Source organism: Lissotriton vulgaris, chromosome 3_1 (genome assembly GCF_964263255.1).
Source record: "Lissotriton vulgaris chromosome 3_1, aLisVul1.2, whole genome shotgun sequence".
Classification (NCBI taxonomy): domain Eukaryota; kingdom Metazoa; phylum Chordata; class Amphibia; order Caudata; family Salamandridae; genus Lissotriton; species Lissotriton vulgaris.
The window spans coordinates 329,177,406-329,193,504 of NC_141689.1; the positions used below are offsets into that span (position 1 = coordinate 329,177,406).

General features: G+C 40.9%; 1 protein-coding gene across 1 annotated transcript in view; it reads left to right on the plus strand.

Moving 5' to 3' along the window:
* Positions 1-16,099, plus strand: part of LOC147726407 (UDP-glycosyltransferase 3A1-like) — a 539,556-nt gene that overhangs the window by 350,891 nt on the left and 172,566 nt on the right. Inside the window, exon 5 of the mRNA XM_086960529.1 lies at positions 8,946-9,177. Coding sequence (XP_086816655.1) covers positions 8,946-9,177 — 232 coding nt within the window. The remainder of the gene's footprint in view (positions 1-8,945; positions 9,178-16,099) is intronic.

Consider the following 16,099-nt stretch of genomic DNA (forward strand, 5'->3'; position numbering starts at 1 on the left):
TAGGGGGAGATTTGTGTTTAACAATGTCCTCACCACCTGCAGTTCTAAGGTTTTGCAAGCCGAAGTGAGAGCCACTTCTTGTTGAAACAATAATGCTTTGAATGTGCTGAGCATATTGAAATCTGTTTTCAAAGTGGAAAGGGAAGGCCAGATTGAACTATCAACACTCTTGTGAGAAGAAGGAAACAGGACGTTGTGGCAGCAAGTGACTAACTGGTAAACGGTCACCACATACGGGATTTCTGCCCACAGACCACAACAGTCCTGATTATTTAGGGCAAGATAGCTTCATTCAAAAGCAATGTGAGATTGGAATAAGTTCTGGAACAGGAGTTCATTTCAAATAATAAGCCAAATTAGGGGTAGACACATTACAGGGGCCATGAATCTTTACGTGTTGCCAAACTAGAGACAGACCGGCAGTTGAGTCACATTCCTACCCTGTAAACTTCTCTCTCAACCATTGACAACAATATGTAAATGGTATAATTTGTATATATAACCACTTCCAAGAGGTTTGTATCTACCAACTGGGAAGTGTTTCATTAAAGCAGTGAATTGAAAAATAGCGAGGTAACTAGATTACTCTGTGTATTAACTAGAGTTCAGATGGTGCTTCTGCTATTATGAAGGGAAGCTGTTCAAGTTTCTCAATGTGTAACATAGTATAAATAGTGTCTTTCATAGCCATTGATTTTTGTCTACTTGTTAAATTAAAGGATAATAACAAAGCGGTGGAATTGAGGTTGTGGCTAACCGTGGGTGCAGTGCTCTGCTCCGCCCATGGAGTGTGCCTAGTGTTGCCTAATTCGCGATCCGCAAAGTAGGTGTAGTAGGCGGGCTACGCGCACGCCGTTGAGAAGCGAAGTTGCCGGGCCCACGAGAAATGTGCATGGGCCAGCGGCTGCGCATGCACATTTTTCAGGAAGAAGTCGGCGATAAAGCAGGAAGAGGGAGCCCCGGGACGCCGCATCTCTGGTAAGTCTTTTTAATTACTTTTATTATGCTTTTAAAGATTATAAGACCATTTAAAAGAGGGGGGAAGGGAGCCAGGCAGCGCGTTGTGGGGCTACGCAAAGTGTGCGGATGTGCGTAGATTCCCTCCACTTCGTGATGCTCCGCGTAGCCCCACTACGCCCACTATGCCCAACCTTAGTAATGGCAAGGACCCCACCTGTTCTTAAGTGTTTGAAGAGTCCAACTAAATTGAATTATGGAGCAAAGTTGAGTCTGACAATGATATAATGTAGATGCATCCCTTTGCCCAATATCAATGACAGACAATATACTACTATCTAAACTATAAATATGAGATGACAAAGTACTAATATTGTTGTCTACCACAGCAAGGACTTTATCCAAATTATCGTGATCAATTTGGCATAAACAAACTGCAGCCTAATTTGCGACAATTTCCGACTTTCATTATAAGCAGCATAAACAAATCATTTAGAACAGGGGGATTTTGGACCCAAAAGGAAATCAGACAGATTCATGTCTTTGGATAAGAGGGAACGGTGTTTTTTCACTGAAGACAATGTGGAATGTTTTAACCATTGTTGGCATAATTTACCCACAGAGTAAATGTTGACAGTGTTCGAGTGCATTAATTGTAAATATAAGGGATTTGATCTACTTGATTTGAACCCAGATACGGAGTTTAAAAATGAGCATGACAAACATTAGTGTCAACTGGCCATGTTAACCATCTACCCGAAGCCATAACTGAAGAATGAAAGGTACCATTTTGTATCATACTATTTAGTTGGCCTTCAGAATTTGTATAAGAATTCCAATCATCAAAAAGGGCAAAGGATGGAATAGTAAGAGTATTCAAATTTTTAATTTTAGCCAATCCTAGACAACTAGTCTGTTGGATCATGTCATTTATAAAATTATTTGTGCGGGTATGAGACATGCATGAAAAAGAGATTCTGTACCTTGGACCTGCCAGTCTACATTGTCTTTCCAATAATCTTGGCCTCTTAAGGCTAATTTTTCAATAAAGGAAGCTGTACAAATCAGCTTGGTTTGAGTAAGCATATATTTCTTCATGGTAATAGGAACCAATTTCTAAAAGTGTGATTTCCGGTCTGATGCATTATAACCTGTGAAATATGTGCACTACATCTGTTGCGTTTTTGAGCTACCATGAGGTGGAGTTGTGCAATGCTCCCACTGATTTCAACTATATGGGGAAGGCTGTACACTAGTCTTGTGTACCAAATGATGTCCGTAATGTTGATAACAGAACAAATGGGCACAGTTAGCAGAATTGAAATATAAATCCTCAGAGTCAATGACAGTGTATTATTGCAATTCAGAAAACATAGAATTCACAGTAGCAACATCCCAATCATCTGAATGCCAATATGAGGTACTATGACATCACCCATGGAAACATGGAATACATATGGTATTTGAAGGGTTTCCGTAGGGCCAAATACATCGAATGGTACTTTGTACCATACAATTTCATCAGAGAATGTGGTGCCAACACCCTGTAGACCTGTTCTGTAGTAGAACGTTCTGGAAGGTAATGGCCGATGATCAAAATGAAAAAAACAGTCATGAACCCAATCTACTTAAAAAAAATATCATGGAACATACGATGCAGATATGTATCAAAGGCGGAACCAGATAAGCGCGTTTTGACCAAGAGATGAAAACATACATTTGCGCAAGTAGTAAAGGAAAACAAAAGACAACGAAGACCTGTCTGAAAAAAAATTATCTTAATCAATATAATAACATGGGGCACTAAGTTGAAAGAGAGGAGGATGTGATTCTTGATGGACAGTTAGTTCTTGGACCGCAAATGGGGCATCTACTGGCGGATCCAAATAAATAATGTCCATTACTGAATGTGTAGCATGTGTAACAAGTATGAGGTCAATTGAAGTCTCGAGATCCCCCTCCTGTACCCGGGAAGAATCAGCAAGGATGGTGCTATGGGCTGTATAGCAACATTCTATGGTGGAACACATTTGAGGAATATTATTTAGGATCGGCCATATGGTGAGTCTTGACATGTTCAATGGAAACAAGGTGATTATCCTTGTATCTGGGAGATAGAGGCAACATTACAGTTTGAGTACCCTGTAGTCCAAGCACTGGAACAGGAGCACTGTAGGAGGGACCAAATTCTTTTATGATCGTGATTTTTTCACAAACTAAATCACCAACTTTAGGAGGCCATCCGGTAACAGGAATCTGAACTGCTGCATCCGACTGGAGAGAAGAAGGCAAATAAATGACTTTTAGCCAGAGTATCATGACTTTTCTGTAGATGCTGCAAGTCAGGACAGTATTTATCTATGTCAAAGGTCGAGGCAGCCACCACAGCGTCTACACCATCAAGTTATGGAATATACATCTTTATGCCAAAGACCATTTTGTAAGGGGTCCGCCCACCCAGAGATCTTTGCCGGAAGTTAATAAGCTCTCACTGTACCCCATAAAGATGAGTTAAGGAGCCATAGCCTCTACCCAATACCCTTGCTGTTAAAGACTGCTTTAAGTCATGGTTCATCCATTCTACAACAGAATTGCCCTCTGGCCTGAATGGAGACGAGAAATGCACCTGCACACCAATCAATGCCATGGAATCAAGGTACGCCTTAGAGGCGAAAGCCAGGCTCTGATCTGAATGTAAAGCGCCACAGGCATAAGTAACCAAAAAGACTTGCAAATCCTTAACAATAGTTTGTGCATCAGCCGAGCGTCGTGGTCAGACCCAAAGGAACCTAGACCAAGAATCTACTGCAACCAAATTATATTTTGATGCATTATCAGAAATAAGGGAACCGCAATGATCCAGACGAACACAACCAAACACAACCAAAAGGCTGTTTAGAAATATAAAGTAGAACCTTTACAGGATGAAACACATTGTCTCGGCTGGAGTGCATAATATTGACAAAACATTGATAAACAAATTGAAAATGGGGCGACATATCACCCCATCTCCGGACGCACTGCCATAATATATATCAATGATACAGCATGTTAATCCAGGTTTGCTCAAAGCATGGCAAAAACGCCACCACTAAGTTGATGCCCGAATGCACCTCCCTCATTCTCCCTCATATCTCTCACTTGTAGTGCACCTTTAAATTCCAAATATTGGTTATCATAAATATACATACAAGCCTTCTCCGTTGGCATTTTCGCAACGTTTAAGGTAATAGTGACCAATGTAAGATGTCTCTTTTGTGACGATGGATGAACTTTGGAAATCGTGAATAAAACTTTTGATGAACTGAATAAACTTTGAACAATCCTGGATTAACTTAATGTATCATTGGTATATATTATTGCAGTGCGTCCGGAGATGGGGTGAGAAGTCGCCCCATTTTCAATTTGTTGTTCACAATACACGTGGCTTAGGGCAGAACACGATACTGGGCTAGCACGTGAACAAACCCAAAAAGGATAACAAAGTTGTTAAAAGGAAGAAACTGGTGTGCACTCTGTCAACCTTTTTTGATTGATTTATTGTCTGCCTCCTCGACAAGTTAAGCATCCACCGATTAAAGACGTGAATGGAATTCCGCGACGATGTCACACGAGAGACTTTTTGAAAATATTATGTTATGTTATGTTAATAACATTTATTTGGCGCACAGCTGCCCCAGCGAAGGGGCGTCCTGGCGAACCTTGCCTCAGCAGTCAATTTCTAGAACTACTCTTTTTGGAATTGCCTGTAATAGATTTTGATGTTTGCACTGTGGCGTGTATGTTATTCTAACTAGTATGTTTGCATGCTTTCATTGATTATACAACACTGTAAAGTTTAACTTTTAACATAGAGCATGTCACTTGAGTTACCACAAGTATTGATGTTATAATTATCAACAGGATGGGCGTGGAAGTTTAGGTTGAAGCCCAGAAAAGGTCGTATACATATGATTAGTGTGATTGATTTGATTTGGGATGCTGAAAATTTAGGCACCTAATGTTGTCACACTTAGTGCATTATGGGAGTTTGAGCATTGCGTTTTTAGCCGGGACACATGTAGGGATTGTATTAGTTGTCCGCAGAATGGTTGGTTAAATATCTTGGATTATCACGGGAAGAAATGGGTGTTGACATCCGTATGAAATATAATTTACGGTTATAAGGTGGGTAGGAGCATGGTAACAGTTCAAACTGAAAGTGATGGGATACGCAGAGTTAAGAGTAGAGAGTGACCCTTGAAAGAGAGGCGTCACTGGAGGGCGGGGATACAACTTCAGGTGCTTTAAATACAGATTGCAGATAGAACTTAGTATGCGAACCACTCGTGAAGTGATTTGAAGATTACTTTGAAGGTCACTATTTGGGTGGATTTGACGTGGCTCTTGTATTAATTATAATGGAGAAGGCTCGTATGTATACTTATGCTAACTAATATTTGGGATTTAAAGGCACAATACAAGTGAGAGATATGAGGGAGAATGAGGGTGGTGCATTTGGGCCTCAACTTAGTGGTAGCGTTTTTTACCACTATTAGCGGGAAAATGTTAATGGCAGGATGAGTTATGTGGCAAAGACTTGCAACATTTTAAATATGAATGAACAGGGGCAAATGGTTTAAAAGGTTTGTCATTTAAACATTGTTTCTTAAATTGTAGTATACCCCTGACGAAGGGCCATTTTTAGGACCGAAATGAATTGGCTTACCAGGATGAACTAATGAGGATTGCTTACACACACTACCAGCTACTGATCAAGGCCTGTTGGCATTTGTGCAACGTTTAAGGTTATAGTGAGTAGCGTAAGATGTCTCTTATGTGACGATGGATGAACTTTGGAAATCGTGAATAAAACTTTTGGTAAACTGAATAAACTTTGAGCAAACTTGGATTTATTTGCAGTATCATTGGTATATATTATCGCAGTGCGTCCGGAGCTGGGGTGAGATGTCACCCAAATTTCAATTTGTTGTTCACAATACATGTGGCTTAGGGCAGACCACGATACTGGGCTAGCATGCGAACAAACCCAAAAAGGATAAAAGTTGAAAAAAGGAAGTAACTGGTGTGCACTCTGTCAACACTTTTTTGGTTAAAATATTAAAAAAGACGTTCATTTTTGGAAATCCTTTGGCTCCCTCCTCTTATGTGGATCAAAAGAAGAAAACTTATGGGATTACAACTATGAACTAAAATGAGTTCTAAGAGATTGTTGAACAATACTAGGCAGTAAAAAGTGAGCACCTTAGATCGAAGAAATATTTAAAAAGTTTGAGATGAAAAATTACATCCAGCCCTCCTTTGTAAAGATTTATTATAGAGACTGAGATACATTTGTCATGGAGTTTATTTATCCATTTTGTGCAATCTGATAGGCAACTGAATATCAATGCTTCTTTCATATGCTTTCATGAACCGCGTACCTCTCTCTTAGTACAGTACCCTCATTCCACTAAACATGGGTGCCAATTATGCACCCAAATGTATCACAGCACAAGGAAAATTTACAATGGGCTATGCAAATACCTGTAGAAGAAAATGCACATTTATGAGTAAATAGCACCAAGGGACAGTTGTCAGTGCACAGGATTCAGCACAATTTGCACTAAAAATCAATAATAAGAGCTAGTGTTAAACAAGCAGCAATGTCATTTGCTCACAATTTAGCACAAGCACGTTGGGATGAAAGACTAGGGTTGATTCACAAAGATAAACTTACACTTTGGGTCCGATTCTGATCTGGGTCAGAAAGCTCCCTGACCGAGCCGGATCCGGAGTATTTCCCGACCGAGTCGAATTCCTGCAGTCCGACCGAGCGAGTACGATGCGGCCGCATGCTGCCGGACTTGGTTCGGTCGGACTCCCATAGAAGTCAATGGGAGCCGGTCGTACGACGGGTACATGGGCTCCCATTGACTGAATTGGTACGTCTCACACAAGGGCGCCCGGTACAGTGGGTAAGTGTTGGTGCTATCTGCACCGTACATGCCTGTGTTGAGGAGACCCTAGGGTCTCCCCCTGTGTCTGAGTCGTAAGGCTGCGGGAGACAGGGGGTCCGACATGGACCCCCAAAGGCAACTTCCCGGACATTTTGCGAGCCGGAAACTTCAGCTCACACTGGCTGTGTGACTTGTGCATCAGACTTGCTCGGTCCTAAATCGCATCCATTGCACAGCAAGGTTTACTTAATTATGGAGCAGGTCAGACCGGAAACGGCACGGTCGGTGAATATCACGTTCCTCGCATCGTGCTTGCTCACTCGTACAGCTGTACGAGTCTGGCGGAAAACACGCGTACGGCTTGTACTTTTTCCAGCCGGATCGCGTTTTGTGCCCTTCCGATCGAGATTGGAATCGCCCCTTTGTGTACGATTGCACTTTAAGTGCAATTCAAAAACTATGTGCAGAGTTTAACTACCCCACCTATCCTATCTTTTTATGTGTGGAGGTCTCCGCCTCGACTGCAGAGTCTCCGCACGGTTAGGTGTACAGGGATCTCTGCACATAAAAAGATAGGATATGGGGTCGTAAAACTCTGCACGTAGTTTTTGACTTACACTTCGTAGTGTGTTTGTAGTATTAAAAGATGTACTATAATACACAGTTTGAGACTCAGGCTCTCTGATAATACTGCTGCAACACGGGATCTCTTTCTCAGAGGTGCCATAAAATGAATACACACATTTTGATCAACAATACAATAGAGTACCTATTACTCATTTTTTCTCTTTTCACTTTTTATAAGATATCATTTTACCACCCACTTGATGATGAACATAAATAACATGGACATCTGAAAGCAAATATTGCAAAGATTCCCATGCCGCCCTCGGTAACCTTCTTAAAAACAAGAATCATGCTAAACCCAGCAGAAGTAACTAGGATGATAGCACAGATAATGATATCAGGGGCAGTTGGATGCCATCTTACATCTTACAAATTACGCTCCATACTGGGTTTTCTAGTGAAGAAATAGAGGTAGCAATCTCCAAACAACACAGCACTTGTGCACTAGGCCGAACCTGGCTACCACAGGCACTTTTTAATGCTATGGGCCAATAGGCTTGCTGTGCTTTATAAATATATCCTGCAGGTAGAAGAACTTCCTGATTCCCGGAGGGGCTCAATAATTCATTCAATACACAAAGGTGAGGGCTCAAAACCGAAACACTTTCGTCTGATCACCCCGATTGACATTGAAACCAAATATTTTGCAAACTTACTAGCCTTACAAGGACTTCGAATACTGGGGCAAAAGAATGTTGGATCATTCCACTGAATCAAACAGGATTCCACTAATACCAGAGCTGTCTTTTGAACATAATGGCTATTTCAATGTAACATGATCATGCGGCCCAGACTCGCTCACTTTTGCAAACGTTTTTTATTGATTTTAAGGCAGCTTTTGATTGAAGCTTAAGAACTCAGCTCTGGAAGAAGTTATAATCCTAGGGGTTGCCAATTGGGCTCTTGAGATCAAAACAGTGATGGAGCATCCTGTCAAGGAAAATTGTCACCATAGAGGGCCTAAAACAAGGGTGCTTTATGGTACCCCTGCTTTTCAATTGGTTTTCTCTGAGGAGAGCTGGGTAAAGATATCTGACACACCCTCAATCCTCTGCAATAAATCCTTATTTAACTTACTTTACTCAGATGATCTGGTCCTGCTGAGCCACGCTCAAGTGGGTTTACAGAGGTTGATAAATGCTCTGTTCGAATATACAAAGCAAAATAAACTTGAGGTGAACCTTGAAAAAACTAAAATTATCTTCGGAAGGAGACAAAACTCGATGATCCGAATATGTTTTATTGTTTTATGTAGGTTGGACTGTAAAGGTTTTTATTAATAATGTAATAAACTATATTATTATAATGACATTGTATAGAGTAACATAGGATGATGTAAACCTGTTTATACTAAGAGAACCTTTTATGTGTCAATAATACCACAATAGCACAACATTTTGTTTTATTTCCTGTTTTATCTAGGAACTGGAAGAATTCATTGCAACTTCAGGAGATGCTGGTTTTATTATAGTTGCTCTGGGATCAATGATATCATCATTCAGGCATTTAAAAGTACTGGAAGAGATGAATGCAGGACTTGCTGTTATGCCCCAAAAAGTGATTTGGAGGTACCTACCATCTAAATGGCCTACCGAGCTTAAATTGGCACCTAATGCCAAGCTACTTGACTGGGTGCCCCAAAATGACCTATTAGGTAAGACATGCATGTCCTTTTTAAAGTTTAAATATCTTTATTACAAAAAAATAGAAAGTATTGAAGAATTTACATATTTTTTCTACAAACAAGCACAATCTGTATTGAAACAGATTTGTGACAATTATATTAGAAAGCAGAAAAGAGCACTTCAGGTGGAGTCCAGCTGTAATGATGGCAGCCTACCTACAGTGTCCACCGGTGATGCATGCATCAGTGGCGTAACGAAAATTAAGGGGGGCCCCCCTGCAATGTACATGGAGGGGGCCTCCTCCCCAGGCCACCACCTACCACTTTTACAGAGGAGGCCCCCTGGAGCTTGAGGACCCACCCTGCACGGAGGAGGCTGCGGGGGCTTATCTTATGCCACTGTGAAGATGTCAGAAATGCCTCTTATTTCAGTTGTGGAGCTATCTCATTAGAAAAACAACAGACCTACAACTTCGGACCATAAGACATCCACTTTAACTCCAGTAAAAAACAGAACAAATTAATTTTGCACTGACATAACAACAATATTTAGCCCATAGTAAGCTTATTCTATTTTGGCCACAGCTCAAAAATAGAAAAACGCTCTTATGTGCCCCGGCAGTGAGGTATGTGGGACTGGCAGGTTTTTGTGCCCAGGAAGTCTGTGGGACTGGCAAATTTCTGTGTCCAGGGAGGTCTGTGGGGCTGACGGATTTCTCTGCCTGAGGAGGTCTGTGGGTCTGGCAGGTTTTTCTGCCTGCGAAGGTCTGTGGGACTGGCAGGTTTCTCTGCCTGGGGAGGTCTGTGGGGCTGGCAGGTTTCTCTTCTTGGAGAACTCTGTGGGGATGGCAGATTCTGTGCCTGTGTAGCCCTGTGGGACTGGCATGTTTCAGCGCCCGGGGAGGACTGTGGGACTGGCTGGTTTCTGTGCCTGGGGAGGTCTGTGGGGCTGGCAGGTTTCTCTGCCTGGGGAGGTCTGTGGGACTGGCAGGTTTCTCTGCCTGGCGAGGTCTGTGGGGCTGGCAGGTTTCCGTGCCCGGGGAGGTCAATGGAACTGGCAGGTTTCTGCGCTTGGGGAAGTCTGTAGGGCCGGCAAACTTCAGTGCCCGGGGAGGTCTGTGGGGCTGGCAGGTTTCTCTGCCTGGGGGAGGTCTGTGGGACTGGCAGGATTCTGTGCCTGGGGTGGTCTGTGTGGCTGGCAGGTTTAACACAGGAAGTAAATGGGGCTTGCACCGCTCAGTTGATCAATGGTTATCCGTGTTATTATGATCTGTAGCGTGCTAAAGAGGTATCGCTGTCTGGTCAATACAGCGTGTATTGTAACAAAGTCTATTGCAAAGCTGCCCAAAAATGGGGGAAGACTCCTCCTAGCACTGCGAGAAAGACTAGACAAGTCTTGTTTAGATCTGTGGGACTGGCTGGATTCTCTGGCAGAGGAGGTCAGTGGGACTGGCAGGTTTCTGTCCCCGGGGAGGTCTGTGAGGCTGGCAGGTTTCTCTGCCTGGGATGGTCTGTGGGACTGGCAGGATTCTCTGGCTGGGGGAGGCCTGTGGGACTGGCAGGTTACCTCTCAATTATCTCCACTCTGGCCTCTGGGATGCCTCCTCGCTTCACCCGTCAGCAATACGCATTACAATTGGTCACCAGCCCCACCCTAAGGGTGAAGAGTAAGACCGCGCAGACACGGCGGTGGAGGGGAATGTCTGACATAATATCGACAGACAAAATATCTACATACAAAAATATCGGCACAAAAATATCGAAATCAAAAATATCGGAGTCATATCTTCATAAAGGTAAGTACAAAAATATCGAAAAATTAATATCGTAGTACAAAAATATCGAAATTAAAAATATCGTTTTTTTAAATGTATTAATAATAATGTAAAAATAATTTTAAAATACATATAATTTTACAAATATTAAATAAATATATTTAAACATAATTAAAAAATTAAAACTAATACATATAATTTTAAATAAATTAAACACTTAGGGCCCGATGTAGGTAAATCTACATTTACCACTTCATAAATATCGAATCATACCGAATCGGTATTTATGAAGTGGTAAATTAGAGGGGGGGAGATGTAGGTATTTCAGATTCGGTAAATACCGAATCTGTAAGATTCGGTATTTACCGATTCTGTAAATACCGATTCGGTATCCCCCATTGCTTCCTATGGGCCTTGAAGCCCATAGGAATCAATGGGCATTACCGAATCGGTAATTACCGATTCGGTAATTACCGATTTGTGCAAGGGTGCAGGGGGTGTCACTTTGACACCCTCCAGCACCCCAAAAAAAGGCATGTGAGCCATGTGGCACACAGACATGCCCTAAGGGCATGTCTGTCTGTCACATGGCATAGGTGTGCATGCACACATGTGCATGCACACCTGGATTCGGTATTTTAACACCCAATTGGATTGGGTGTTAAAATACCGAATCTGAAGGTCCTGTGGGACTGAAAGTAGTCCCACCTACATCCCAAATTTAAAAAATCGGTAAAATTACCGATTCGGTATCTTTGCGATTCGGTAATTTTACCGAATCGGTAAAATACCGAATCGGACAAAAGAAGGTCCCCTACATCTCAGTAGGCCAAATACCGGTCGGAAATGGCCGAAATCGGCAGTTTCCGACCGGTATTTGGTACCTACATCGGGCCCTTAATAATTTAATGTAATTTTATTTTTTTTAATTTCATTTAATTGATTTAATTTAAATTTATTTTATTTTTACCCTGTACGCCTGTACCCCAAAACCCCAAAACTGACCCTGAACCCTAAAAATATCCCTGTACCCCAAAAACCCAAAACTAACCCTGAACCCTAAAAATACCCCTTTACCCAAAAACCCAATACTGACCCTGAACCCTAAAAATACCTCTTTACCCAAAAACTGAAAACTGACCCTGAACCCAAAAAATACCCCTTTACCCAAGAACTGAAAACTGACCCTGAACCCGAAAAATACCCCTTTACCCAAGAACTGAAAACTGACCCTGAACCCTAAAAATACCCCTTTACCCAAGAACTGAAAACTGACCCTGAACCCTAAAAATACCCCTTTACCCAAAAACCCAAAACTGACCCTGAACCCTAAAAATACCCCTTTACCCAAAAACCCAAAACTGACCCTGAACCCTAAAAATACTCCTTTACCCAAAATTAATTAATATTATTTAATTACCAATTAATTATTAATTAACAATAACAATAAAGTAAATATATTAGCACATTAGCTGTAATTAATTTAATTTAATAATTAATATTATTTTTCCCAATTAATTAATTAAGAATAACAAAAAAATATATATATTAAAAAATTACTCTAATTAATGTAATTGACTAATTAATAATAATTATTTACCAACTAATTAATAATTAATAATATGTACAAAATTATAATAATTAATTAACTAATTAATATTAATTAATTACCAATTAATTATTAATTAAAAATATTTACAAACATATATTAATTAATTATTTATTATTAAATGACTTCCCACCCTATTCCCCTATAAGCCCATAACCCGCTACAGAACATATGTATCAATTAATCAATTAATTAAAATTAATTAAAATTTAATTCTTAATTAATTAATTAATAGTTCTTACTAATTAATAATTAATTTAACATAATTAAATTACTTCCCACCCTATTCCCCTATAAACCCACAACCTGCTACAGTACTAAAAGACAATATTTAATTAAATTACATTAAAAATAAATAATAAAACATAATAAATACAATATAATATACACAAAATTTATTTAAAAATTGATATTAGTAACATTGGAATTATTTATTTCGATATTATTGACATCGATATTTAAAACTTCGATATTACTAATATCATACTAATATCGATATTAAGACTGTCGATATTACTTACCTTCTATATTATGTCCCATCGATATTTAAACTTCGATATAATTGTATATCGAAATTTAAAACTCGATATTTTGTCTGTGTACCGGTGGAGACATATGCAAGCTGCGCAGTGTGCACCATTACCATTTCGTTTTTTTACATTTTACCATTTAATTTATGAAGAAAAGTTCAGAGCGAGCGTAAGTTACATCACCTACCTATATTCATTAATTACCTATCCCAGACGGTCACTGATATGTAGTGCTTGCTGGCACAGCTGAGGGGACCGCTGGAGCGCAGGGGCATCCCACAACACGGGGGCTGCAGGGACCTGTGTTAAGCCCCTGGGGCCTGTGTTACGCCCCTGCTTATAATTCCACACCACACAATTCAACTATAAATAATTTAACCCTATAACATTCCATACCACATAATTATAATTCTAAAAATACACATATTTCAACTTCACTCCATACCACATAATTCCACATCACAGAATAACATTCCGCACAACTTACTACCACTCCTAACCACATAATTACACTCCACACAACTCAACTACACATAGTTCAACCTATATAATTACACTTCACACAACATATTTACACTCAACTCTAAAACACATAATTAACCTTCACAAAATACAACTCTGCAACATGTTGCATAATTCCACTCTGCATAATTATACACCACGATACATAATAACTAGGGCTCCCGGTTTTATGGTATTTATTTTTTTGCCATTTCCGTCTGTATTTATCCATATTTATTTTTTGGGCATTTTATCTGTATTTATCCACATTTATTTTTGCGACAAGCAAAAGACGACGCTACAACTAGTATTTCTCCACATTTATTTAAATTGACCCAGGAAAGAGGCTGTGGGACATAAATACCGGTTGTTACAGAGCGAACCCCACGGTAAATGTTAGCTCTAACGTGGCTTTAAGTCAGCCCAATTGTTTTAACTGGAAGCAAAGTGGACTCCCTCATAGCTGCCAAGGTTTCAGATTGACATGTGCGACAATTTTATAATTTCAGTGGAATTATGAGAGACGTTTTTATGGCTGAGTGGCTTTGTTACGACCAAAATCAATCAGGCACACTTACTAATCCAACTCGACAATGGTGCTGAGTTAAACTGCCCTCAGAAGGATGAAAGGAACAGCCAGCCCTGCTGAAACCTCAACCTAAACCTGATCTGCAGTCAATTATGTGAAATTTGTAGCACGCAGATGAATAATGCCTCGGTCAGTCTTTGAGATTACACATTGTGGGAGCTGCAGACGTCCACGCATGGCCATGTGCCAAGAAGCCACTCGGTGTGGCGCTGTACTCGTCTGTCTGCAATCACTCTCCTGAAGAGCTATCACATGTGAAGTCTCACTGCATCACGTATGCAGCGAGTCCCCCTGCACACCCCACTTCCAAAATACATATCTAACGGTCGGATCAAAGTAATACTCCCAGAAAACGAACATGCCTGGCTGTGTGCTATGTATGGAGATCTGAAGGTGAATGGTTAATAATTGTTTCAGTACGGACTCAACTGGTTGGTAATAACTTAAATTCCATACAGTGAAGTTCAAGCTATTGAATATTGAAGATTTTCTCTAAATAAATGTATGCCAACAAATCTAGTAATTTCTGCTATGGTTCAGCCAAGAGGCGCAATTAGAACCAAATTTGTGGGGGTGGGGGCTGATTCTTCAAGCAATAGTCGAGTGGAGCTGCAGGGGCTCTAAGAAGGGGTGGAAAAAACAACAAAGCCTCATTAGCAAGGAAATGGTCTTTTAATGACCTATGAAGTACTCGGGCGCGGCTGTGTGTGTGCCCGGGAAAGGTGTCTCAGACCAAGCAGACACACAGGACGGAAGGAGGAAGTGAGGGGGGGGGAGGGTTAGGATGGGGCCCTTTCAGTCGCCTGGTTCAGTTCTCAATTGCTCATGGCTTTGCCTGTTGATTTTCTTAGAATTCACCTGCATTCTTTCTGCTATCACTGTGGCATTGCCTGGAAGCTGCACCACGGAATAACAGCTATATTTGCATACAAGCAGAGCCGGGGTAGTGAAGGGCACAGCTGGCTATCAGAGGCTGGGTGCGAGGTGCACAAGGCCTGAGGGCTTGCGAGAGGCCCTGGGAGGGCGGAGTAGTGGCCCCTGTTCCTCGCTGACACCTGCCACTGTTACCTGCACTGCTGCCTTCTCACACCGGCTCCTGTTGCGGAGAGGCGGGCCAGCCCCTGGGCTTTCACTAAAAGACCCTAATTGGGAGGAATTGAAAGGAATTTCAAGCATCATGAACAGGGGGGAGGCAAGGCAACTCTGAAGCAGGACTGCGCGGCAACAGTTTCTAAATATAAATACAGACGGAAGACAAGTAGTTTTCCGTCTATATTTATATGTAAAAATTTGTATAAACGGAAAACCGGGAGCCCTAATAATAACACACGTCACACAATTCCACAATTCATCCCCACCCCATTCATCACACAGCATAATAACACTCCACATACACCACACAGCTCCACATAATTAACCTCCACATAATTATGCTCTACTCCATACTGCATACATATACTCTACATAAATCCAGTCTATGCCACGTAGCAACACTCCACATAGCTACACTTCACACCATGCCTCATAATACCACTCAACATAATTTCACTCAACACCGCTACTTCCACATCACACAATTCAAATCTACAAATTTCCATTCCACACCACATAATTCACAACAAACTACATAATTCAGACTAATACCACAAATACACAACACACCACATACATCCAATCTACACCACAAAATTCCACATCATGCTACAATATTTAACAGCACACCACATAAGTAAACTGTACTACATACCACTCCACAACACAAAATACCATTCCAGATATTACCACTCCAAGACACACAATCCAACTCCACTTAATACCACTTAATTACACTGCACACCATGCAACATTATTTCACTACACAGATCCAATCAACACAACACAATTCCACACCTTACAATTTCAATCCGAACCATATATGTCCACTTGACACCACACACATTCCCTCCAC